We start from the raw sequence: 26,982 nt of genomic DNA, 5'->3' as shown, positions 1-26,982 counted from the left end.
TAATTTACTAACAGGCAGAAAAAGGCCTGTGGATAAGCTGGACGGCTACTCGTTACAGCAATACATCTTATTTGTGGAGAAAGTGTTCCAACGAGAGTGAATCTGACTCAAGGTGAACTCCTTAAAGGCAGACTTGGAAACAGCTTCCAGTCCATGTGCTAGCACAGTGTGGAGGCCATTATTTACTGACTGAATCAGCTTATCTAGTAGATGATTTGATCTTGGGGAATTTGAAAGACACACAATCAATTCTGTGTAAATTTCCAGGGGAGAGGAATATGATTTGGCACTGTGGTGAATTTCTTCCTATTAGTTGAGTCCATTGATGTTTTCAGGAACGAGACCTTCCATGACGGCACGCTTTGACTCCAGGATCTGCAAGATCGAAAGGACACAATCCCCTCCTTAGTAAACAACTGATAATACGTCACTGACGTAAAACAAAGTATAATGTAACAGTAGTACACTCACCTGGAAGTTAGCACTGAGGCCAATGATGCTTTGCATGTTTGTACTGTAGTAACCCAAAACATAATGTCCACCAAGCAGAGGGATCTCGTCCTTATCAACAGATAGCTGAAACCAAAACATACACATTCATAAAAATGAAGTCAAAATTCTTATATTATCTGTCCAAACATTCCATAAATGTGTCACTTTCACTTTACCTGAATGACTTCGTTTGTCTCTGGCAACTCTTCCTCTCTAACCCAAACAAAGGTTTCATAATCGAACGCACTCTTGAATCCCACCTGCGGGAGAATGACCCCAAGAGTTAAAACCTTTCTTGGATTATATGAGTTTGTTCGTTGCCCCCTCTATGTCGGTGTCAATACCTTGTACAGGCCGATCCAATCCCACGTGGAGGACATGAAGTCCTCCTGGATGGTGTAGTTAAGAAGTGCCTCCTGGTCGGCGCTCCATACACCCAGAGGAGAGACGTGCACCAGTGGTGTGTCAAAGCACTTCCTCACCTGGGGGAGGGACAAGAGGAAAGAGAAGCAGTTTAATAATGCAGAGAGCAGTGGTTGAATCAGAGGGAAAGAAGCAGATTTATACAGTATGCACTGTTTACACGTTTTTGCATAGACACAAAACTGGTAGTTGTGGCACAAGCATTGAACTTAGCACATCAGTGTGCAGTTGGCATGTGGAAAGAGCTATTTATTTAATGTGCGTGTTTGAAGTTGTGATGCAAAAATGCCATTTTCAAAAGATGTAAGATATTTCGTATTTTAGGTGTAAAGTGCCGACAAAGGCGGCCCTAGTTTCAGAAATAGTGTGACGTCCTCGCGTCCTACAGAGAGCCTGCTCTCACCTCCAGACTGAAGGTTGCAATGACAGGCTTGTGGTCACTGACTCCGTAGCTCATGTCACTGGTGTACTTGTCCTGAGTGACCAGGAGTGGATACTCATCGAGACCATCATCAGTAGAAGTCGACGCCTTCTCATCATCCTCCTCTGATGGCGGGGTTTTGGGTTTGATGCGCCAGAGGATCCGATCCGTCCAGGCCGGTTTCCTCTTCTTGCCACTGAGCAAAGCAATGCCAAGTGTTGATCACACAGTTTCTCTGTTTCTAATGCTAGATATGTCACGTTTCCAACAATTATTATTCTTAAACAAAAATATTAAAGACAATAAAGATCACAAACCACAGACACGCAGGCAGTGCAGGGCTATACCTACGGTGAAGCATACTGTGGATAAATAATGGTTGTAAGGAGACATGGTATTACAGCTTGTGTATATGCACATTCACTATAGAAACACATGCATTATGTAAGAACAAACAATGGGGTGCTGGGTGGAGGAGGAAGTTGTCTCAGGATCATGAATTTTCAGAACATGTCTGAAATTCATGAAGGTTATTATATTCACTAAACCCCATTTGTGTTCTGTCATTTATATCAGTGTCTCCAGTTATTTTGTGATTATATTAAACCTTAAAGGGGCCTATATTGAATAGTTTGGGGCCCGCTCTTATTCCTACAGGGTATATCTATGGAGACACCCACCTTGGCGGGTCTAGCTCCCTGTGCCAGGCCCCCAACCACACAGAGAGCAGCCCCCAGGTGAGGGAGGTGAGGAGGAAGAAGAGGGTGGTGCTGCAGCGCTGCAGGGGCCTGGGTCTGTACATGGTTAGGGGCAGCAACACAGTGCTCTTTCTGAGAGAGACACATACATGGTGCTAGTGTCATTGATGGATATGACTCACAGAAAGAGCTGCTCCCAAAATCACCTGTACGTCAGGGGTTTGCTGCCCTGGCTGCTTTGGGTTCCTGTTAAGCGTGTCTCAGGGGTTACATGTGACGTTTAGAGACACATTTAACTGTCAGGAGAAATATAGAAGGGGCTGTGGCTAATAAATAAGGGAATGTGGGGCATGCAACACAAAAACATAGAGTGCTTCTTACGCAAAACCCAACCATGTCTTCGGAGTGCTTTGCAGAATTTCACCGGAAACAAGAGAACAGTTAAAGTTTGAGAAATGTGTCTATTTGTGTGTTGTATATTCGTTTTCGCCACACGTTACCTGGTATCATAGGTTTCACCGTTACGGTCAAACTTGTAGGTGGGTTTAAAGTTTAAAGGCCCTTCCTCAAATTCTTGCAGGAAAGCTTCCTTCTTCTTCATCATGGTGAGCTGCAGGAACATGAAATACATTTGTGAGTGTGTGATACTATGTGTGTGTGTGTGTGTGTCTGTGTGCGCGTGTGTGTGCGTGTGCTTATTTCGGCACATCACCTGGTCTTTGTTCCACAGCAAATTAAGGCACCCACTGTTGATGGACGAACGGAGGAAGTGCAGGCCGTGGTCTGCAATACGGAAGTTCAGGTCGCCAAACCAGAACACCACCCTGTGTGAGAGGAGATGGAGCTTCGTTTTGACCTGTTACACAACATGTATTTCAGAGTGTGTGATTGTCAGCATGTCGTGTTTGTGTGCCTCAGCGTAGCTGCACTGACTTGTGATCCCGGACATTAGGGGTGTCAGAGATGTCAAAGTCTTGTGTCTCCAGGATGTACTCAATCTCATCAACACGCTGCAGAGCGTAGTTCACGTGAGCTGCCAGGTGGCAGTTAAGAAAGCACACCATGTGGCCATAGAAGGAAAAACGGACGGTCACTCCTCCTTTATTACCCTGACACAGATAAACAGAGGGGGACGGATACAGCATGTGAACATAAAGTTGGTTTCCAAAGTATAAACTCCATATTTCTGATCTTGTGGTATTAATGATGCAGTAAAAATATGGATTCATTTTATTGCAGTATTTACAAGAAAGTCAAACATACTGTAGTTTCAGCCAGATAATGTTTTTCCAATATCTCTAGCAAGTGTTTGCCCCACCGCACCAGTTCTACTGTTCTTTGTTAGTGAGTTCAACCAGTCAAAGCTGTGGCACATCCCACTAAACAAACACAATAGGCCTTACATAATGTGTTTAAACTCTGCAGTATCTAATGCTGATGGGACTTCTGGTGTGCAGAGTTTAACAGTGTTGCTGTTTATAAGGTTCAGGGATAGCCAGCACTTCCATTGTGATAACCTACCCAGTAACCAAAGAAGCCAGTACGAGTGTAGGTGGTCTGGATGTTTCTGATGAAGGGGAGATGAAATTGTTTGGCAAAAACCAGCAGCAGCAAACCCTGCATCCTCATTGATGTGACCTAGACAGAGAGGGAGATACATTTCATTAATCCTTTGTTATATAGTTTGTTAACTTTCTTTTGTAGTTCTTTTTATCTCTCCTATAAAATGTTTTGGTTAAACTCAGTTATGTGTAACATTATGAGGAACACTATTTTGCATTAAAGATCAAATCTGAGAGCATTTGAGGATTTTTTATCATAGTAGCCCCATAGGTATAAAAAACACTCTATTTTCCCACCAGCTTAATGGATCTAAATGTGTAACTTCTGTTCATATCAGTCCACACCTTACTATTTCCCTTTTTCTCCCTCCGCCCCATCTCACCTTGACGAAGCCTCTGGGTGCCAGTGTGTCCATGAAGACGTGGCTCCAGGCGTCCTCCACTAGCAGGTCAGAGATGAACCTCACAGGGGTGGCATTCACCTCCTGCAGGCTGACACACACCAACACAAACCGATGAAAACACACAACAACACTCACGTTTGTGATCTTTTTCGTCTTTTCTTGACAAAGCAATAACGAGACACTTTAATCCTTCAGTCTAATTCCCGGCAAAAGTTTTAAATTCCAGTTTCCATATTGTTATTTCTCACCCGATCACATAGAGGTCTGCAGGGGGCTGGACATCCAGCTGCAGCAAAGTGGTGACATTTTCAGGGGGCTCCGCTGTGGCCACGTTCCAGGTCACTATGTGCAGCCTGTCAGTGTTTGATTATGACAAGAATTGACCAAAGTGATGGAAAAAGAGAAAATACTGACAAATTGTTGCAAATACACTAGTCTCAGAGTCATTGTCTTTAGCTATTGGTGGTATGTAAATGTAATACTACAAATGATAAACCTGGAATACAAGCCATTTAGATCTTGACAATAACTTCTAGTTTATTTATTTTTACTTTATTTCTATTTCTACTTTCAACAACATATAAATAAGCATTCAACAATTAGTTTGAGGTATCGGGCATTGGAAAATACAAAAGTAAAAATATAGAAGAATATAAATAACATAGCTACTTTTTTTCTTTAATCTTATAATTGGAAACCACCAAGAAGAGTCAAACCGTAAAGAAATACAAATAAAATCAAACACTTCCTGCCAGTGTATTTGAGCAAACTTGTGTATGTGAATAAGCACGTCAACCTGAATGCATCTGTGGGAATGAAGCGCCCGCAGAGCTGAAACGCTTCGTCCAGAGTGCGTGACACTTCTTCACTGGCTTCGTCATCAGAGCCCATGTCCTCTATGCAGGTCAGCAGCTGAGACAAACGCTGCCGGAGGAGCACCTTAGAACTCGAGCCCTGAGACACTGAACTGCTCATGCTGTCAGAGCGCACGCGTGTCGTGTCTGTAAAGGGGTCCATCTCTAAATCCTGGTGTTAGTTTTGTTACCTGTTTGTCCTTAGGGTCAGGAAGGTTATATAAGATGACTAAAATAGAAAAAGAAAGGTGCTGTCCTTTCAGGGCAAACAAGCAAAATCCAGTGGAAGAAATTCCTCTGGGTTTATTTCTCCTCAGACTTCTTTGGCTGGTTTGGTTGCAGCCATTAAAGCGGCCCACTCTGCTCAGGCCACTGGAAGTAACGTCAACGGATTCCTTGTTAGTCAAATCTCTCTTCGGGCAGCTTCTGATTTACGTCGACCGTATAACAAACTCGAAAGCACTGGGCAGAGTTTTGTCTGTAGCGGCGCAGTCCTCTCTGTGGCAGAGTCCCGTGTGTTCATGCAGCAATCGGAGCAACGACTGACAAAGCGGTGGGGTCGACTCAGGAATGTGGGCAAGAGGGAGTCAGATTTGGACGATAATCGCAGGCAGGAGACGGGCATGTGAACATGTGTGTGTGTTTGTCTGTGAGTGTGTGTCGTCACAGTAGAAGTGTAGAAGAGAAGGACTGGAGGCTGATCCTCCATCATTGTGAGTAGTGTTGCAAGACTCGAGTGACCCTTCAGGTCCCTAAGAGGTTTATTAACTGCATTCTCTCTATCAGCTGAGGACACTGAACAATGCATGCAACCCCGCAATTACAGTCATGCATTAGTGAGGGGACAACAGCACACAATAGCATTAGCTTCTTTTGGCCTTAATCCAGTCTCTTCTTATGTAGGTGAAAGGTTATCTCTGAAACCCACAGAGAGGTGGGGGGTTCAATTCAGTTTTGTAAGCTCTGACATGGATGTTTTATTCTGAGAACAAAAGCTCAAATAATTCTAATCAACAAGTGTTACAGCACATTTAATAGCGGACACATTGCATAATAGATTCATGCACACAATTAATGAAGCAATCTGCAACTCTGAAGCATTTTGTGTCATATTTAAATGGTTTTGCAAAGTTTAACTCCAGAATAAAGTAGTGGAAAATGTGTCTCTCTATGAAAAAAATACTAGGATTAGAAATAGGAGGATACTGTTTTACAGTTTTACACATTGGCTTCAATAATTTGGAGATCCCAAACTATATGCATTACAGTAACAATGTGGCTTTAATGCATCAAATATCATATATTCTCCTCAACATTTACCCTCATACTTACAGAAAACAGTCTTTCCTTGTTGGATTGACTACGAACAGAATAATATAGTTGCTGTGATAATTTATAGAAAATCGTGGAAATAATTGAAAAACATTTTTCAGACATTGTGTTGATTGTTGTCACAGGAGTAAACTATTCCAAAAGGAATGGAAATGAACTGTATTGCCCTATTTTGGGGATTACATAATTGAGTAAAATTTTGGATAGTCCTGTATCTTACTGACAAACGCCTTTATAGTATATGAGTAAATAATGACTCTATAATCTAGAACTACTCATATGAAATCATTTCTGGTTGAGTCACTGGTATGGTAGCAGTGTTCAAACAACAAATCATAGCAGAAAGTAAACAACAGTGTTACATTTTGGAGAGCTGTGGGGGACAATTGGAAGAAAGCAACCAGACGAGATTGCCTTCGTACAAAACAAAACAAATGCTAATCTTGGGTGGCCCAGTTCTCCCTGCCACTTCATGTAACAGTGTCACATGCAGAGACTTATTGCACATTCTTCAGCAAGCAGAATTGTTAAGTGGATAACCTCGGGGGTTCACCGGTCCAGTCAGAAATTAGGAATTGGAGGCTATTTAAGTTTTATCACAAAGCTCTGCAAAGACTCAGAGCCTGCAGCCACAAAGCTACTGGTTAAGCAATCCAGATACCGTAGAGGTGGGTTATACCCTCTTTCTGGACTCTCTTGGTCTCTGCATACACCCTTCTCTGCCTGAAGTCTGTGCTTCTCTTACGATGACTTTCATCACCATTGTGCCTTTATTGTTCCTTACTCTTTACGTCTGCAAGACCATTAGAAGGCAATGAAGAGGGTTTATTTGGGATTCTGATCTTACCTGCACTGGTCTCTCCCACCACTTCGAAATCTTCCAGTGCTCATGTTCTCCCCTGTTGGAACACACAAACACATGTATGCCTAACAAAAGGGAAACACACACACATGCCAAGCTAAAATACTTGTTTCTATAAGAGCCAGTTTAAAAGGAGCACAGACCACTGCCCAATAAAACAGACCTGACAGGGATGCCTGAAAGTCATTTCTGAAATGGCTTTGTAATCCTGTCACATCACGGTTAGCTTCATCCACGTTAGAGTGGAAATGCCCTGAAGGTCATATGGAATAACAGAGACACTTCACCTGGGAGCCATTTTGTAAAACTTGATAAACAGATTGTGATATGTTTTGAGGGTGATTCTCTGGCATTGGGATCATTTAACGTTAGTGGGTTAAAGTCTAAATGAATAGTGAGCTGAATAGCACATACTACAGGAACAATTCAGAGTTGAGCAATAATTCAGGTATACTGTGTGCAAAAGGAGCTTGTGGTTGAGCAGCATTGAAGTCCAAAGCAGGAAAGCAGTAATTTGAGGCCCTTGAAGTGTAGTTAACGTTACCGGCTAATTACCTGGATACTAAAGTATTCACCGTCTGTGACTAGTCTGTAACAGACACACTTGTTTTAGTGATTTGTGAGGACTTTGTGTCAACTCAAAACTGCATTGGTGTTAATGGAATTTTTTTCCATTTGGGGGCAGCAAAACAAGCTCAAAACACGTTGAAATATTATCACCTTTTGGCTGAAATGTTAACAAATTGTTGGGTTATTGCACATGCAGCAGACACAGAGCTGCATTAGCATTAATTTGGAGTCGTGTCTCTGGTCACCCGACAAATGTCCAATATACAGTGGTGCAGGGATGAAGTATTTTTGCAGGCCAACCCCGGAAGTTAGCATCGCACTGACTTCCTCGACAAAAAGCAAGTGGGATTTTTAAATAGAATTATTGCAGGAAATAAACTCTGTGGCAAACACAAGTTTATGAAACGTATTTCGATCAGCGAAATAATCTTCACAAATGAACATCACTTTTATAATTATTGAAGCGTAATTGCAATCAGCAGAAGTAAAAGCTAGTCGCTAACTTTGTTTGTCTGTTCTTTGGCGTAGGGCAGCTAGTGTACAGTTGTTTTATAGAGAACCAAAACAGTAAAGACATGGGACTTAAAACTAACTGAAACATGCTAATATACTAAGAGCTGAAGGAAACTGCAGTCACATGATAATTACTTTAGGGTTCGTAATTACAACTCCGAAAGCTCCTCTCTTTAAAATATTGATTAGCGTCGATTTAACTGTGTAACTGCTTCATACCTCAACTTGACCCCCATAATGTTAGTGCTAAACTACTAAACATTTTAGTTTCCAGAAGGTTGATCATGTAACTCATGTGAATGGGTTAGGTTTGTTAGAATATTGTTAAAACACACACATACACACACACACACACACACACACACACACACACACACACACACACACACACACGCACACACACGCACACACACACACACACACACACACAGATACACACAGACTAATTAAGAGACTGGATTTTTGTAAAACCATACAGACACTGAGAGTGGAGGTATTACAGAGGAATACTAATTGTACCAGGATTGTCCCTATGCTAGATTTTTCCTAAAACCAATTCCACACAGTAGAGTTTTAAGATTTTCAAGATAATGCGAGGGCCATTTTAACCACATTCAACCCATGTTGGCCCTTTAGGAAACTTCTCTATACAGTTCTCTACTTGGACAGAAGTAAACACATTTGCCTCCTCCACAATACCCTATAACTTGCAAAATAACAATATCATGATAATAACCTGAAATTATTCTTTCTTCCATTTTTCGTACCAGCTGAAAACAAAAACACCATCATCCATTCAGTACCTTTATCCATGTGTCTTTGTTGTGGTGTCCGGAAAAAGCCGCAGACCCCGTGAGCGCAGACGACAAAGGTCTCCAAAGGGGAGTCAAGAGACTGGATCTGTTTTCCTACGGTGAGTCCCGTTATTAGACTTGATTGTTCTCTTTTTGGTTCCCTCACTTTGCTCTCAGCTGCCTCAGCTCCCTCACACAACCTGCTCTGGACTTAAAGCGTAACATCCGATCAAGCTATTAACCAGGGTTGGTTAACAGCCCGGTGAGAAAGTATTATCTTATTCATGAATGGACATGTCTGTTTATTGAATGCCACCATGACGCATGGTATTTGTTGCACTAAAGCCCTCTTTGTATGTCCAGTAATAATCCCGACAGTATGGAATGTGTACGGTGCTCTGCTTGTGTGCTATTTTAATCAAAGTGCACTCTGGAAATAGCCATGCTGCGAAATAATAAACAAAAAGGTTCCTGGGAGTTCTTTTCTTATTCACATTATAAGCTCTGGTCTTAATGAAGTGACATATGGCAGTTGAAAACATGTGATCTCCTGGGTTTGGATTTAAAATATTTTAAACAGCAACAAGTTTTACACATACTTACACTTTCTTAAAACTCAAAAAAACGCTGTAAGAGTTACCAAATGATTTAGTTAATTTAATATATCGTCTTTATTCACGTTCTTGCTAAGAGTTAGATAAGAAAATCAATACCTCTCTCATATTTGTCTGTTGAGTATTAAGCTATAGTCAGGAAACTATTAGCTTAGCTTAGCACAAAGACTGGAAACAGGGGCAAACAACTAGCCTCAGTCCAATTGTAACAAAAACTACCTACCAGTCCCGATAGCTCCACGAACACATGAGTAAGTTAATTGACGTACTTTTTTTTGTGGTCAGTCAGAGTGGTGGTTTCCTCTGCAGTCTTTATGCTAAGCTAGGTGGTTGCTGCTAACTCTCAGTCTATGTTTTAAAGGTATCAATCTTTTCATCTGACTCTCGGAATAAAACACATGTTGAACTGTTACTGTATTTTTTTTTACAGTAAAGAGCCCAATAAGGCAAATTTTCATAATGAATTATCAACACAAGGCTATTATTTTTAAAAGTAAAGGATGCACTCCTTCTCTTTCCCTGTTAAAGGTTTTTTTTGGGGGAGTTTTTCCTGTTCCGATGTGAGGGTTCTGGGACAAGAGGATGTCAAATGTGTACACATTGTAAAGCCCTGAATGGCGGCGTGGTACAGCAGTGTCTACACTGGCAGTTCCATGAGCTGTTAGCGGTTAGTCAGCTTTTGTCTCACAGTACAATAAAAAGCATTCACATCATAACATATGTACAGTTGCTTTGCTTCTTTTTATTCATTTCTTTACGTCTCCAATGTACAGTAGTGTTATTGGAAGATGACAAAAAGGCACAAATTCACAATAAAAGAAAGAAAAACAGGAGACAAGTTAACAGGGGTGACGAGAGAAGAGATTTTAAAACAGTTTGGGATCGTGGAATCATTTGGTTTCATATTCTGATTATAAATCGAGGAATCTAACAACAGATATCTATGAGATTGTCTCTGTTAAACCATGTTCTCTCACAATTTTGTATGGACCTAGTGTCAGTATCTGTTTTCAAACAACCACATCTAATCGTCTTTTTTTTCTTCCTATCTAGCTATAACTCCAACCCTCCGGCTCCGAGTGCTCCTAAATGTAAAATAATTTCCCCTCAATCGGCCATCATAAACCATAGGAGGGGAAACTCTAACTTCCACCGAGGCTGACGCCATCAGCTAATTACGTGGATCAATGAACTGACCCAAGCTGCTGTTATATGTTCCTTTCCAGAGAGAGAAGCGAGTGTAGTTCAGAGACTGACGACAGAGGTACTACAACACTCAGAACAAAAATATATATCTATACACTGTCCTGCCAATAAGACGTGGTCCCTGTGAGGGAAGAACAACGTGAGGAGAGGAAATAGTGAACAGGGTTTTTGCTTTTAATGATTTTTCCACTCCAATTAATTAGAATGTGTTTATTTTAATCTACAGCTGACAGTATTTCTCAAAATGTCTCGTCAGCACTAAAGTTCAGCAATCATAACCCTACAGTTCCTCACAATAATACCTCTGTGAGAGCTAATTGGTCACTGTGGTCTATGACAGCGGTGGAATAAGAGGATCAAGTGTCAAGAGGGTGTGCTGAAGGTCTGGCAGGACAGTCTGATCTATATATATGTGTTCATCTACATTAATTTATTTACTATTTACAAAGTCAATACATACAGTACATCCACACATCTCCATGATTCAGTTGATAGCCCCATCACAGACAGTGAGCGAGATGCTCGATGGACACAGAGACAGGTGGGAGGGTTGGATATCCAGGTCCAGTGTTTTCATTAAAGAGGAGGCAACAGAAACGCAGTGACGGGTTTATAAACTTAATCTGACATACAGGAATATAGGGATATGAAATAAGTCACACAAGAGGAAGCAAGTGTAAACCTCTATGCTTGAATGTTTGCCAATAATGCCCTGAGCAGTTTTTAATGGCCTCTTTACGCCTTTAGTATACTTATGGCAAGTAAAATAAATTTGGATTTATTGGCTTCTGTGCTTGGGCTTAAGAGGGATCACATAGATGTATAAATTCATGGTCGCACAAATAACACTACTCAAACATATTCCTGTAAAATGATGCACAAAAGTCATTGAAATGCTCCTCTTCTGTGTGTTATGATCATAATTCAAGAGGCCTTGGAAGACTGGTGTCAATGCTGCTATCTACAGAAAATCCACAATTCTATGAGCACCTCAGGGTGCTATAACAAATATATAAAGATATAATAGCAATTCATTTAGCCTATAATTATTCGCTGCGCTGTCATGTCATGAGTTAGATGGTATTTAGAAGATCATTCATTCTTCTTCTGAATTCCTCTCTGGAATAAAGTCTTTGTTTGAAAAGCCCTTCAGTGGAACCGATATTCATACTCTTAAACATTCAATCAGATTGTGTGTGTGTGTGTGTGCGTGTATGATTGTATACTCGTTCTGATGGCAGTTTTTTTGGCCATGACGTGATCCAAATGTATTAATCTGAGTGACCTAAAGCGACCTCATGGTTTTGACATTTTCCGTTGCTTGCTCTTTAAAGTTTCCACGCCGTTATAAGATATGCAGGGAAGGTAAACAGAGGATGGATAATAAAAGTAACTGAGGACAAAGGAGGCCAACAAGAGGAGGAAGGTTAGTGGCTGCCGTCATCCCCCCTATAGCTCCATTACTTCCTCCCTTCTTCACCAGCCAGCGTCAGATCTCTTCAAAGACACTACTGTACGTCACTCATGTACACTCATGCATATACCGAAAAACCACAGTACTACACGTAACGGGCTTCAGATTCCAGGAGGAGAGAAATCTGCCTCACCCAATGACAAACACAATAAAACCAGCATTTAAGAAATAATGAATCAACACCTAAACCGTCCTTGACTTTCAGCTTGGGCTCTGCTTTACTAAAACTGTTTTCAGCATAGGACAAACAGTAGAGTAAGATTACATTTGGTGATGATATAAGGAGAGACCAACGTGTCATGGTAGTTATTGCTATCGCTGGATAAGACCATTTATCCACTGGAGGTGACAGAATGGGTGACAGGGCAAGAACTGATGCAGATCACATGAAGTTTTACTTTCAAATAACCATTTATCTATCTACAGCGGGCGTCAGGAGCTGCGTATTGATGATGGCTGCTAATGTTTAAATCACAGAGTTCTGCAGCAAAAAGGATGTGAAGTCTGTGGAAAGAAAGACCCATTTATGGCTGATCTAATGTGTATTGTCCTTTGCAGAATGATACATTTTAGTTCTGTCTTGTATACTGTGTGTGTGTGTGTGTGTGTGTATGTGCACTGCTGTATATTTAAATTACTGCACTCCCTATCTGAGGAAACTGAAGAGCTAGAAATGATCTTAAGAGAGAAAAATGAAAGACATTGCTGGAAACCTTGAGGAATTTACAACGCTACAGAACCACACACACACACACACACACAAACTGGCAAAGCAGCAGAAAAGCCAATGGATGCCTCCACATATAAAGGGAGATACTGGGAATAAATCCTATCTGGTAGGTCAGGAGTACAGCAGAGACACCATAACCTTCTCAGCACAATCCCAACCTGACAGCTGTGGTTTATAGACTTGCAAATTGGTTTGAACAATAAAAGGAAACACTGCATATCGCATGACACAAATGTAAGAGGTATTATGACAAATCAAAAAATAAAGTAATCACAGGATCAAAACTCAACACTAAGCAGATAGAGCTTGTTCTGAAAAAAAAAGAAACACCCACAGACAAACTTACAGACAAAATATTTAAAAAAACCCTGTTCATATATATTTATATTTATATATATATATATCTATATATATATTTCAATACAATTATTCAGCTCCCCGATATACGGTATACTGTATATATACACCATTGGGACATCTTAAGTAGAAATGAATCCTAAATTGCAGAGATAAATGACAACTCTCTGTAGTGTTGAACAGTTTAGAGACTGAGAGAGAGAAAGAGAGGACTGACTGACAAGATCTAAAGTGTTGCTACTGGAGGCCTCAGAGCACTTAATAAGATGGGGACACTGGATGGAAAAACAAATTATGGATGGGACTCAAGTGAGGTGGGATGTGGCGGAGGAGATCATCTGAAAACTGGGAGTTTACTGGGTCCAGGTCCCTGAAAACCAGATTGTACCGGGGGGAAGGGGGGGGCAAGTTGGACCAGCCGGTCAGATGTTGTGTCAGTAGGAATAAACGTAGGATGTGAATCCGCTGGTGTCTGGGTAGTCTGGTCTGAAAGAGAGAAAGAGGTAAGAGCATACACAAGAAACCCTTTCCACCATGTAAATATATAATTGATCAGTTAAAAAAAAATATATATACTATATAAAAGGTATGTGTGTGTACAGACAGACAGTCAAATACATTTTAGAGCTACCTTGAAACAAAACGGTTATGTTCCTCTAACCTCATTAGCAGCAGCATTCACTGTCCAACACAACCTCAGTCCTCTAGAGCCACCATCCCTTTCACTGGGTCCTTCACTCTCATCTGATAGACACAACACAAACACATCATACACAGAAATGTTGTAGCTCTAAGACTATGGTTGAATTACTAATTGTTGTTTAACTAATATATCTACTCACTTATGAAAACTTTTTTTTCTCACCTCATCTAGCTCCTTGCGTGTGTCCTCCTCCATGCGACGAATGTCTTCCATGTTCAAGTCAATCCACTTGTCAATCCAGCAGAACAGCTGACGGTGGAAATTAGTGAACAAACGCTTCTCTTGCTGTGAAACAAGATGTGAGAATGAAGAGAAAGTAAGCAGAATATTTTAGTCCAAATGTTAAAATCGAATTGTTTAATTCCATCCTGGTTTACCCAGTTTATCCACTAGAGGCTGGTGCAGCCCATACTGTATGTACGGCATCATAGTGGGTGGTACTTTTCCACTCTAACCTAAAGCTAACAAGATGTGAGACACTGTATGTACTGTATACATATACAGGATATGAGACACTAACAGTCTTTAACACACACACACACACACACACACACACACACACACACACACACACAACCGAGGACTGTCCTGCAAGATCATGTTAAACAGTTTGTCAACAATCCCTCCTCTGCAGCAGACGTTGTTGACCTGTGGCTACCTGGATGTCATAATGATCACTAAGTGACAAACCGGTATGTACCACAGTCCACACTGTAAACGCACCTTTTGAATGAAGCTCTCCACTTTATTTTGCAGGCCCCACCACTTGAATTTGACAGTGACCAGTTTGTAGGCACACATGTGTGGGCAGTCTGTCTTCTTCGGAAGTTCCTTCTGCAATTGCACAAATGTACATACAGGGATTTTGAAATTGACAACAAAGATGGCTGTGCGATAAAATACATAGACTCACCATGTTTTATTCTTTTTAATTCTATTTAGTTTTACAGTCAGAGTCAGAGCCGAAATATTGACGGCCTAAATTGTCAAATTTAAATTGAGTAAATAAAAATACTGAAATATCCACAAAATGACGCACAAAAATCGCCCTGACACACCAGGCCAACGGCCAATTTTGGGCTGTAAGTGAGCGTCTGTGGCCCTAGTTTATGCAGTGTGTCCCGCACCGTTGGCACTAGTCTGCTTGTCGGCGGCTTTTTGGACGTTTTAGCGTGATGAATTGGTGGAGGAGCACCACAGTAAGAGAAATATCTCTGACTGCCTGTTCAGCTTAAGCGAATCAGTGCACGGGAAGAGAAACAGAATGGAGGAAAGCAAGCAAATGAATAAAGTCAAGAGGGTGCACACACTAGGCTCCTCTTATTTTTCATCTCATCTGATCATTCCAATACACCAATATTTTCAGAACGACATGGCGTGGAGTGTGAAAATGGTAGTTAAACGCTGCTTTGTTTCATGTATCACAACAATGGCTTGTACTGTATATCCACAGTTCTAGTTTCTCTTTGTGAATGAGGAATACAGACGATGATTTCAGCACTGACTAAACATCATAACAAACAAGTATCAAGTGATTTGTTCTTCTGACCATAAATAATTAACAATATTTTGGTTGGAGTTCTATGTTTATCATGTACTGCAGTGGTTTCAAATGTGTCTCAACCAACTGAGAAATCAACAACAACACACTGTACCTTCCAGTCTGGTCCTAGAGGGCCTCGTCCTGTCTTCACTGACTTGTACCTGCAAGGGTCCTCCTCTGGCTTGTAGTCCTGGAGAGAGGGAGGAAAAACCAGAATAAACAACATGGATGAGGTGTCACAAAAACTACGAGATCTAGTCGCTGTAATCGTCTCAATGTGGATCTTAAGTTAAACGTTTTCACCTTCGAATCCACTTGGCTTCTGTCCGCGATATCAATATAGACTACATCCACTTTCTTCCAGGTTTCTGCATCCAAACCGTGTACCTGAAACAGCAGCACAGAGCACAGCACAGCTTGATACAGGCACAAATCTCTGCAGGCAGCCCACATACAACAGAGACAGGGTAAGAATGATTTTCTAAGCCCATATGATATGTACAAATAAGTAAAAATATGCATGGGCGACAGATTTCTCTGGTAATTAGTGGAACCCTTTTTAGCAGTTTCGCCTGCTCACAGTATTTTTCATGAACGTGTTCATTTATATATAGGAGTACTGTCCCAGAGTAATTATGGGAGCCATATAACTAGGGGCTTGTTTCGGTATTTCCTGCACATGTATTCACAGAGCAACAGAGGACAAAAATAGATTGAAGTAGTGTGAAATGTTGTCACTAAACATCTAGCATTGGAGGACATGGGTAATAAATAAAAAACACCCATGTGAGACATTTCAAATTAACCATTAGTGGCGTAAAATGAGCACTTCTTTGCCAGGTGCATTGTATTAATCCCAAAAACAGCATTAAAAAAATCTTCACGCTGCATAAATACATGCATGCACCTCCTCAGCTCAATACAGTCTTTACTAATTACATTTTCGAGGTGTCCCGTGTCAGGTTTGTGCCATGTCTCAATCTTGATCAGGAAGTTATCTTTCATATACTCGTTCTGCAGAGAAAAGAGAAATAATCCTGAGTGGCGAGGGAACAGTAAATCTACAGAATAAAATGCATGCAAGTGAAAAACAATTAAATACAATTGACACAGGCCAGTCTCCTGCTCTCATACACACAGCAACACAAACACACCAGAGTAATGGTGTCTGACTATCCCTGCTGCTGCCATCTCGCTCAAATTTCTTTCTCAACTTTCAGTTTAATTTGTTGCCTCTATTGGCATCAAAGCTTCCTTTATGTCAACACACATTGCTGTAAGTGGAAAAGAAAAGAAAATACTTACAGTGATAACTGCAGAGCCAGATGAAAGAAAGCAGAGGAGCAAACAGAGAAAGAAAGAAAATAATGCAGTTGAGACATGTAATAGCATTTACAGTATTGGACAATGTGCAGAGGAAGAGGAGGGGAAATGTTCAGCAATATTTGTCAGTGAGTATCTTGTGCGTAGGTTCAGGTTGTGTCTTTGACTGTCTTGTGTCTTTGTATGAAAGATGGCTGTCTGGCAGCTGCTAGACTGTGTGTGTGTGTGTGTGCGTGTGCGTGTGTGTGTGTGTGTGTGTGTGTGTGTGTGTGTGATCTCAGCCTGAAAGGCTCGAGTGAATGCATGGCTCTTCTCACTGGACATGCAGTTAATAATTCAACTTCAAGGTGACAGAGAGAGAGAGACAGAGAGACAGAGACAATCCCTTTTACAGATCAGCACCTATGTGACCTCTAAGTCATTTGAGTCAACTGTGTTCACACATAAAAGTACATTAAAGTTTATGTGCATTTTGCATTACATCAAAATGTGGGTTTTCAGTTATTATGGTGGGTGTGGTTGAAGCCTCCTTGATTATTTTTAGGCATTTGAAAACTCCAGATTTAAAAGTTTTGGTAGATGAGACCACTATAAGACCCTCCTCAGTAGATTAAAAGGTAGTTTGGAAGATGCGACTTCCTCCTGGGACCTCGATTGGACCTTCATGTAGATCGATGGAGTGTCTGTTTAGATTTCAAGCATAGCCAAAAATTTCTGTGACTGTGAAATGTATTCTTTTCATTTTATTGTGGATCTGATTTCCCACTTCTGTATGTGCTAGTTATTTTTAATTCATTGTGTGTGTGTGTGTGTGTGTGTGTGTGTGTGTGTGTGTGTGGGCTACCTGTGCGACAGTATGGGTATGCGTTCCAGGCTTTCTCATGGATGTTGAGAGCTGAAGCTGGAGCCAACATTCTGACGAATGACGGCACTTTACTGCAAGACAGAGGAGTGAGTCAGACCAATCAGGAGAGATTAGGTTACAGAGGTCCAAGCAAAGTTAATAAAATCAAGATTCGTTTTTGATGCACAGTGTGATTAAAAGGTGGTTAGCTTAGCTTAGCAGCAGGTGGAAACAGCTAACAAGCTAAACTAAGGTATCGAACATTGTAAACATTATACCTGCTTAGCATCAGCATGTTAGAAATCATTGTGAGTATGTTAGCATGCTAACATTAACATTTAGCTCAGAGCACCACAAAGTACGGGCCAACAGAACCACTAGCATGATTGACGTCTTATTTAAGCTTTGGGCAGAGCCAAGTTCCCCCCCTGCTTCCTGTCTTTATGCTAAGCTAAGCTAACCTGGCTGCTGGCGGCATAGCTTCATATTTAACGTACACACCTTTTCATCTAACTCTTTCCAAAATGTCAAACTATTCCTGAAAAAGTAGTTTCAAACTTTCTAAACTGCTTTGAGTGAAAGAGGGAGACGACTTTAAAGCGGTGGGATAACAGACTGAAGTGGAGAAATGTACAAATGGATAGGAGCCAAGAGATGCGGCCTCGAGGGAGGGATGAATGAAGCAGTCTTCCCGAGTGAACTTTTAAACCTGTCGGACAACTGCTTACCTCTGCAAATGGTAAATTTTGTGTGTGTACTGTCCCTTCTCTCCATCTTTCTCGTAGGGCTCATTTTTTAGCACCTCCACTCCTTCTCCTCCACCCGTCTCATTCTTACTGGCCTCGGCTACAGAGTACAGCTGGCCAACCTGGTACTGAAAACAGAGAGAAAAAAGCAGGTCAGAATGAGGAATAAAGTGCGTTTAAAGGGAGAAACAAGCTGTTTCCCTCAACATGTATTATCCTGTAGATGAGTGAGCTTTCACAGTAACATATCAATTTTCTATTTCAGTCTTAAGTGGTGGATTACTTTTTCTTCTGATCCTTTTCCTGATCTTTACCTTGTCCTTTCCTTGTCCCTGAATCCTCATAATCTCTCCCACACATTCTTGTTTGCCTTCGTTACAAATCAACCTTTCTTTGTTGCACCCAGCTTGTTTCCTCAAACTGGCTACAAACTGTACACTTTCTCCTTCTTTCACTCCTTTCTTCCTCCCATTCCCCATCTTCCTGGTCCCGAGTGTGCATGCGAGTGTTTAAACACAGGACAATGGCTCCTTTCATTTCTTAATCACCTCTAATCCGCCATATAACCTTGGCATAACGCTGGACCAGAGCGCAGATACACGTACAACATTGCAAAGATGAACATCAATCATCAACATCAATGTTGGTACATATTTAATATTCCAAAGAGATAGTTTCTCTCTCTCTCTGATACAAAACCTAACATTGATGTTTTGGATTGCTGAATAATTTTCTATTAAACGCCATAACTACAATATTTTACTCTAATGGGGTCCAAGAATGCAAGGGCTTAGTTAAGGATATGGTGGATTTCTTCACATTGAAAGACAACAAAATACTCACATAAAATCATCTCTTATGTTTCCAATCACAGCAACCAAAAACACTTAATATGAGTGGAGGAGATTTGGACACTCGGACACTACTGCACCAGTTGTTTAAGCTACCCGAGGACTTTTTGGAGGTTAGGAAGGTGAGACTGCTCCTTTCAACCATGACCTTTGGACCTTTTGTGCTCATCTAAAAGGTTATGACTCCACAGTGACAGCAATGAAAGGCAAAAAGACAATGACCAACACAACCTTTGCCAAACTGATTTAAATGACCTTCACATAATGTGAACACATAGACGAAACCAAGACGGAATAGTTTTGATCCTGATGGTCTCTGGATTTAGACACAAGTGTAGAGCAACAGAGAGACTGTTCCCTCAAGTCAGTTGCAGACGCAGCAACTGTCGACTAGATAAATGGGATGCAGGAACAGCAAAGCCTCCTGGGTAACGGTGTTGGACAAATACAATTCAACCTTGCCTTGTGGGGTGAGTGCATGTTCAGTTATACCAGAATTTCCTTCTTACACAAAATTAAAGTCTTTAGGTTAAAATCTGCTCCTGGGAGGAAGATAACAGACTCTCCAGGGGTTTCAACAGCCTCATTCAACAGGTACACCCCAAAACAAAACCTTTGTAAAAGGGAATAATCTGTTGTCATCCCGAGTGAAGAGACAGCTGTTGAGCTTTTTTAGAAAAAAATCAAATTTCAGTCGTGAAAGAACTGAAAGAAAGGAAATCAAATGCATGACAAATTACTGAAGACTGCTGCTTTAGCGAGTTGGGATGTAGCTCTGGAGGGACGTGATTCAAGGGCAGAGGGGGCACACGTGGTTCAAGAGACGCTACTCAACTGTATTCAGGCTTTGTGCGTCACATTTTAGCGAAATAATCCTCTTTTAGTATGTTGTTCGGCACCTAATCGTGACAGTCTGAATGCTGACCATCACATGATTTCCGGGCTTCCTGCTTGAGAGGAAACCTGCCTCGTTACGTAGAGATATGATTAAGATCTACAGGCTACAAACACACTAATGAGGAGTAACATGTGTAGATCTCAGGCCCCCATGAGCCAGAGGAAATGCAAGGGGAAGAAATCAGAGGGACATGTTTCTCTGTCCACTGCCTTGTGCTTTTGAGTCACAATTAAAATGAAAATATATCAGCACAAGCACCGATCTGAGCAGTCACAATATATTTCTCAGATTTGGCTTCTTGAAGTCCTGTGGCATTGACGTGGCACAACGCATAGGGGCTGTTGTTGTCTCTGCTAACCGGTTATCATGTCTCTGAGCACTGACTGCTACTTCACACTCACACTCTGCTGTTTATTGTGTGTAAGAGCACATTTAAGTGCTTTTTGGCAACAGCAGTCAATATTTATTCATCATGAATAAACAGCACGAGTCAAACGTCTCCACCAAAAGTGGATTCCTCTATTGTAAGTGCATAAATATGAGGGCAACAGCGAAGAGGAATCCCAGGGGGGGTCGGTGTACTGAGGAAGTCATGGAAGTAGTTTCAGGTGACTTATTTACAATGCAGGTCTGAATAGAAGAGCAAACTGCAATGGAAGTGAAGATAGCAGGGGACAGAGGGACACAGAGGGAAAAGAGGACGAGGACAATGAAAGACTGTGCTGACTGCGTTGGTTCACAGCTCTATCTGATAGGAACCCTCTTTAATATGATGGAGAGTTTCTCTCACAAGGTGATCCCTGCTGCCTTTTTTCTATATATGCACCGAGTGGACATATGATACATCAAATACAAAAGGTCTTACGTGTGTGTTGGAGCATGAATATAAACATGTTAAAGTCCAAAGGCCACTCAAAAAAGAGCAGTTTTAGTGATGGCCAGGCCCTTGTTCTTCACTCTTGCGAATACAGCGAACTAAAGAATCAGATAACAAAAGCTAAGCCTTGAGCCAGTTTAGCTAACACACACACACACACACACTCACACACACACTGAAATATACCGAAATTAAACTTACCTCCTCCACAGAGATAGGAAGAATCACTCGACTGGTAGAGAAGGAAAAAGAAGGGAGGTTACTCAAAAAACACAAGACATCAAAATCAATCAACCTTTGGTTTCACTGTAGTTGCACAGTATAGTGATTGATTGACCTGTGTGAGAAAAAAAAATCTGTGCTCCTAAAGGCCTTATTGGCATTATAATATGACATTAATCATGCTTTAATTTGGTAATGACACACTTGTGAACCGGGTTAGCCTGGAGAACTCTCGTGAGTGACATACTGACAACATGAACCGACATCTTTAAGCGTTCCGCTCAATAGAGATCTGGACAGCAATTATCTGACAAACATGCGTCTTCTCCGTGAAGCTGTCTCAGAGGACGCTTCAGCGGAGCTGGAGTAAGCCCCCACATTCGTAATGAGGAACTATATGAGCTGTACCAACAGTAAAAGTTTTCTTGGCGCAGTTTTACCTCTCACAGAGTAATGAGTAGACTCCCTTTAATGTTTCAGCTCAATAAATGACAAGGCCACGTTTGTGTTCTTTGGCTCGACTCATCTTTTATTAACTATCGTATAATGAAATCTAGCGTGGGTTCCACACTGAATGAAAAAAAAATATATAAGATTCTCGTATTTCACTTTGACACTGAGTCACCAGGACAGGATACAAGATATATTCTTTACTGTTCTCAGGAGAAAATAAGAACATGCTTCAGTGAAGCAAGAAAACAGCGAGATAAAATGCAAAAAACGGTTTTCAGGCTGAGAGGTTCTTCTAACAAGGTTTAGAACAGTTTCTACCAGATGGTTGTACTTAATATGAGGATATTGATGAGATTGTTTGCTCTTATTCCTTGTGTTGTAGGCGTTATCTGAGGATATTGCTGCTGAAGCCATCATCATTGCGTTCTATAATTTTTTTATGACATTTATGCCCGACATCCGACAGTGGCTGCACTGCACCTAAGATTACGGTGGCCAAAAAGGGCAAACGCGCTACCATGGCCTAAAACGTTTCCATTAGGAGAAATGTGCTGCAGCTTCAGAAACAACGCCAATTCAAAAACTTATACGAAAATCCAATATATGATATAAAGCACAAGATTATTCATCCCGTTCCGTTTGTGTTCCATGTTTTGTTTTGTGTCAAAAATGTTTCTGCTTCGCCACCATGTTTACAAAAGAGTGTTGGGAAATCGAGCTGGCTAACAAATGGCCACATAAGTTGCACACTACCAGCAAATGATGACATCATGCCGGCATTCTTTCAGTAGGAGCCAAGGACAAATGTCTTTGTGTACAGTTTGACTGTGTGGCAGCAGGCCCAGTGAAACTAGAAAGATAACGGTAAAACATACAACCAGGAGTATGCACATGTATATCACATGTTGCACTACATAAACATGACGTACGGCAGCACAATTTAGTAGCCATTAGTATTTTACTAAGAATATATATATAAATAAGACATATTATGACCTGATGATCAGTGTTTCTCTTTTTCAGCAGCTGATCTAAAATAAAAGTATGTTAATGTGTTGATGTGTTGATTTGCTTGTCACTCCTATGTGTCATGTTATCAAATATGTAATCTAATGTAATGTAATGAACCTCTTTTTGCAGCTTGGTATAAATCAAGAGCAGTGAGGAATACAATAGCAAATAATAATGAATGTGTTTTACAGTTTGGTGCAATGTTTGACAAATCTTTATTGGGAAAGATTGCTGGTTACAAGTTATTGATGATGTCAGGGAACTCAAACATGTTTATGGGAACGTCTTTGGTTTTATTATTCTTTGGTGATGTAGCTCCAGTACACTTTACAGATCTGCTCACACACATACAGTATTAAGGAAAGACTCATTTAAAAAATAAAACTATTTCTGAGTATATATACGATATTGATGAAAGCAGCAGCTTAAACACACTGCACTATACCTTCCTCTGACACGTTTTGTACCACAAATGCACATGTACAGTATGCAGCTTTGTGGACTGTTTTGTAACTGTGTGATGTATGCCCAAATTCAGATAATCCCGCATCCCACTCGCTGCTACTGAACGTAATCTGGGTCTGAGTCCCAGCCAGACATTGGATGGGAGGCCAGATGCTGCAAGGAAGGCAGAGACAGTCTGTAAAGTCAAATGACAATATTAAAATAGGATTTAATTTACAGCATAGATCTAAATACAGATCTCCCAAAATAAGTCTTTTGCATGGCTTAATATGAGGTAAATGTTAAAAAGAGCTAAATTTAAATACTTAGAATTTAGGTTTAAGTGAAACAAGGACTAAAGTCACCTTAATGCTCTCTCTCTCTCTCTCTCTCTCTCTCTCTCTCTCTCTGGTCTAAAGGTCTTGACAGGAAAATCAGGTGTCTTCTCTCCTGCATTGTTCGTCTTCTCAGTCTGTCTCCACTCTTTCACTGCTTTTTCCCCATTATCTTCATCACATGACACATTCTACATGTGGCTCTCGCAACACTGTGCACCTGCCAAAGCTCATGAAATTGGAGAAAAATTGTACTAGGAGGGATTTAGGTCAGATGAGCAGTACAGAGTAAAAACAACTGTCTGTACTACAGCAGTACATGAATCAATTCACTGTCTCTTGACCCCCATGGTGGAATTTGTGTGTGTGAGTGTGAGTGTGTGTGTGTTCATGTACAAGCCTCTTTGTGTGCCCGTGTGTTGACAGCGTGTAGAAGTGCATTTAGCATTTAATCGTGACCGATTTAATTAATTTCCAGGCAGACTGCTGAGACCCAGACTCTCCCTAATCACGTCGGATCTTTAGCCATGCCATCATTCTCATCCTGAGCTTTATTTTTTATTAGATACTGAGCCATTAATTGATTGCATACATTTGGTGAGAAATCAAGACAATAATGACTGTTGACTAATGTCCATTTAAGCCAGACTCTGACCAATATAGATTTTTCAAGATCAGAGTGTTATTTTTAGGCTCAAGCTGCCAATAGCTGAACATGTGTGCCAATGTACAGTACAGTGCAGCTCTGACCTTGCCCTATAATAGAAATAAACAATTAAAATGCATATAGCTTATGAATATTTAGATATTTCGTAGAAACAATTGTGCAAAATCATCTGAAATTATACTGTAGCACAAAAAAACATGGAAGAAACCAGGCTGTTGACTGTTTTTTTTCCTAGGGGGGTCACTCGCTCCTTAAAAGTCTGGTGTACAGGCTGACACCGGTTATGAGCATGGAAATGAAGGAACCACCATACTGTCTGAAGTCCACAACCACGACTAACATCTGATTTCTCATCTCAAGGCCAATATCATCCCAAATCATCTGCAATCCATTGGCTTATACTAACCACCAGCTGATTCTGAGTATAGGCCTCAGTGATCCAGAACACTGAGGCCTGCAACAGCAATGCGTTGAAGTAGGCTAACGTGTGAAAACAAAAAATCTTTCCGTTTGCTCGCACTTGATGTGCCAACCCGTCCCATCGGCCCAGCTGTCAAATTCTCAGAAATGACTGGTGCGTCAAAACCTCGCCATTTGCTGCCATTTCCCTTATACCTGCCCACTCCCACCCGTTACTCCACCGGGGTCCCTCTACACCTCGTCCTCTCCATTCCTCTAGAGGTAAATGCCGGACTGCTCCATCAGTCGTTTCACCTTCACCGCGCATCAGTAACATGGCCACAGCGGCTTACAGGGATGGACGCTGGCACGGCGCGGCTTACACCAGCCATTTCTCCCTCAGCTCCACCACTCATGTAGCGCATCCGTCATTTTAGCACCAGAGCAGAGGACGATTAGCCTGTCCGTCCGCCACAGGGAGAGCCTCCCGATTTCACTTGATGATGCAAAATGTGAAGGGCACAGCCATGCATGCGCCGGCTGCTGATGCATCTACAGCCGCCGCGTTATTATCTCTCGGTTTACTCAGTGAACACTCAAGGGTGATGGAGTGTCGCATGCATGAACATGATGACGGTCACGGAGTCGAGCAGATACGGGATGTCGACATCACCCTTGGCCGCACTCTTGTAATTCCACTCTCAGGCGACCGGCCACAATGTCAGCGCTGCGAAACCTGACGGATAAACGCGCGCACATCCTCCGCGCTCTCTCTCTCACAGACACACTCACACATGCACACACAGCTACTTACAATTCCTTTATGAGCATTTTTTTGGCGGTGTGTTATGCCCTATATCCAAGAGGGGAGCAGCTCAATACAGGTCCAGAAACCGGGTCGATTCCTCCCGCCGTTGGTCTCTTCTTTCTCCGCTTGCTTCTCTCCCACCTCTCCCCCTCTATGTCATTCTACCTCCACAGTCGCTTATTTTCTTCAAATTCACTTCCTGATCGGGGCCGCGGCGCGGCGTTGCTGTTGCGCGCAGAGCAGCGAGGCCGGTGCAGAGCAGACTACACACAGAAAGAGGATGTTTCACCAGAGGGTGGGTTGAGGATGATGCGGTGGGTCTATACAGCCTCGACATAATTACTGAGAGGGACTAATTGAGCCATCCAGTTTTATAGATAGATCATAAATAAATATACTTGACATTTTTAATGTCTAATTCTGCTGGTTTTTGGAACAGCTCACTCTGAAAAAAAAACACACGTTTGGAAAACAATTATATATATAATAGTTCAAGTGTATTTGTAATTCAAAGGCTCTCTAAAGCTGACATTTAATTTAGTTCCCCGTGGAATAGGGTACAGGCTTCATTATGTATTTAACTTTATGTAATGAAAAAAAAAAGGAAATCGCTCCCACTCAAAAACAAATTTGTAATAAATACTTTACAGGAAGGTCGATGCAGCAGCTCTAGATCCTAAAACATTTTAAAACATATAAAACAGACTTAGCCCATGCTTCTCTGAACCATTTTTCTTCAGAGTGTGCTCCACCCTCTGCGTCATCGCAGTCACGGTGACGTAGAAGCGTGGTTGTTCACCATCAGAGTATATAAAGAGTTGATACAGGGACCACCACCGCTGGCACAGACGCACCTGCGTCAGCTTTATAAGCCCTTTAAACAAAGTCCCTGCATCTAATGTGATTATCTGCCTCCAGAAATTCCAAACCCACTCCTGTCCACTAGATAGCCGATCTGCCACTGATGACAGACATTGTGTTTTACATTACAACAAAAACATTTCTGTCGGTGTGCTTCCAATAACGATCACATATATGCAGCCTAAAAGCGTTAGAAGATGGAATCGTGAAGGTAAGTCTGTGCAGTCATCCTCAAAAACCCTCATATCCGCAAAGGAATCACAGGCTAACCTGTTATTCTCTCAAGGACCCCTGGAGGTCCCCTGGGCACGCTTATGGTCCACCACCCACGGGTCTATAAGATTGTGTTAGCACGTGAGGTGATGACAAGGAATCACAGGTCACTAATCCAGATCGCAGGATGTGAGTGAGTGCGCGTGTGAGTCTAAAATTATGTAACAGCGTACTGCTGCTGTATTTATAGCGCATCTGTATCCGCCTGCCAACATCCACTTATCATTCCTCAGTCTTCTCATCTGTATAGGACCCCTTCTACCCCCTGTAGGCTACACTATAGTACAATAAATGGTACATATATCTATCTGTCTATCTATCTATCTATCTCATCGATTGGTATGAAGGGATAGAGCACAGAGAAAATTCACTTTTAGCTCCTAATAAGTGCCTGATCAAATTGTTCAACAGCACATAC

General features: G+C 41.5%; 2 protein-coding genes across 2 annotated transcripts; both read right to left on the bottom strand.

Moving 5' to 3' along the window:
• Window positions 1-309: 309 nt before the first annotated feature.
• Window positions 310-5,017, bottom strand: inpp5kb (inositol polyphosphate-5-phosphatase Kb). The gene is made up of 12 exons (XM_076102666.1): window positions 4,797-5,017; window positions 4,249-4,353; window positions 3,980-4,088; window positions 3,556-3,672; window positions 2,968-3,143; window positions 2,747-2,858; window positions 2,535-2,644; window positions 1,319-1,532; window positions 837-974; window positions 669-752; window positions 472-576; window positions 310-375 (listed from the first exon to the last, which is right to left on the bottom strand). Exons 1-12 carry the CDS (start codon window positions 5,015-5,017, stop codon window positions 310-312), a joined length of 1,557 nt encoding a protein of 518 aa, XP_075958781.1.
• A 6,137-nt stretch (window positions 5,018-11,154) lies between these two features.
• Window positions 11,155-25,571, bottom strand: pitpnab (phosphatidylinositol transfer protein, alpha b). Its single transcript, XM_076102622.1, has 12 exons — window positions 25,437-25,571; window positions 21,293-21,323; window positions 18,448-18,593; window positions 17,720-17,811; window positions 16,858-16,865; window positions 16,492-16,566; window positions 15,856-15,939; window positions 15,665-15,742; window positions 14,733-14,843; window positions 14,172-14,294; window positions 13,968-14,050; window positions 11,155-13,792 (listed from the first exon to the last, which is right to left on the bottom strand). Exons 1-11 carry the CDS (start codon window positions 25,451-25,453, stop codon window positions 14,003-14,005), a joined length of 813 nt encoding a protein of 270 aa, XP_075958737.1. The 5' UTR covers window positions 25,454-25,571; the 3' UTR covers window positions 11,155-13,792; window positions 13,968-14,002.
• Window positions 25,572-26,982: the final 1,411 nt, after the last annotated feature.

This window comes from Anarhichas minor, unplaced genomic scaffold (genome assembly GCF_050575085.1).
Source record: "Anarhichas minor isolate MPS153535 unplaced genomic scaffold, ASM5057508v1 ptg000027l, whole genome shotgun sequence".
Classification (NCBI taxonomy): Eukaryota; Metazoa; Chordata; class Actinopteri; order Perciformes; family Anarhichadidae; genus Anarhichas; species Anarhichas minor.
Note: the sequence above shows the minus strand (reverse complement) of the source record. Positions and strands in the feature narration are given on the sequence as shown.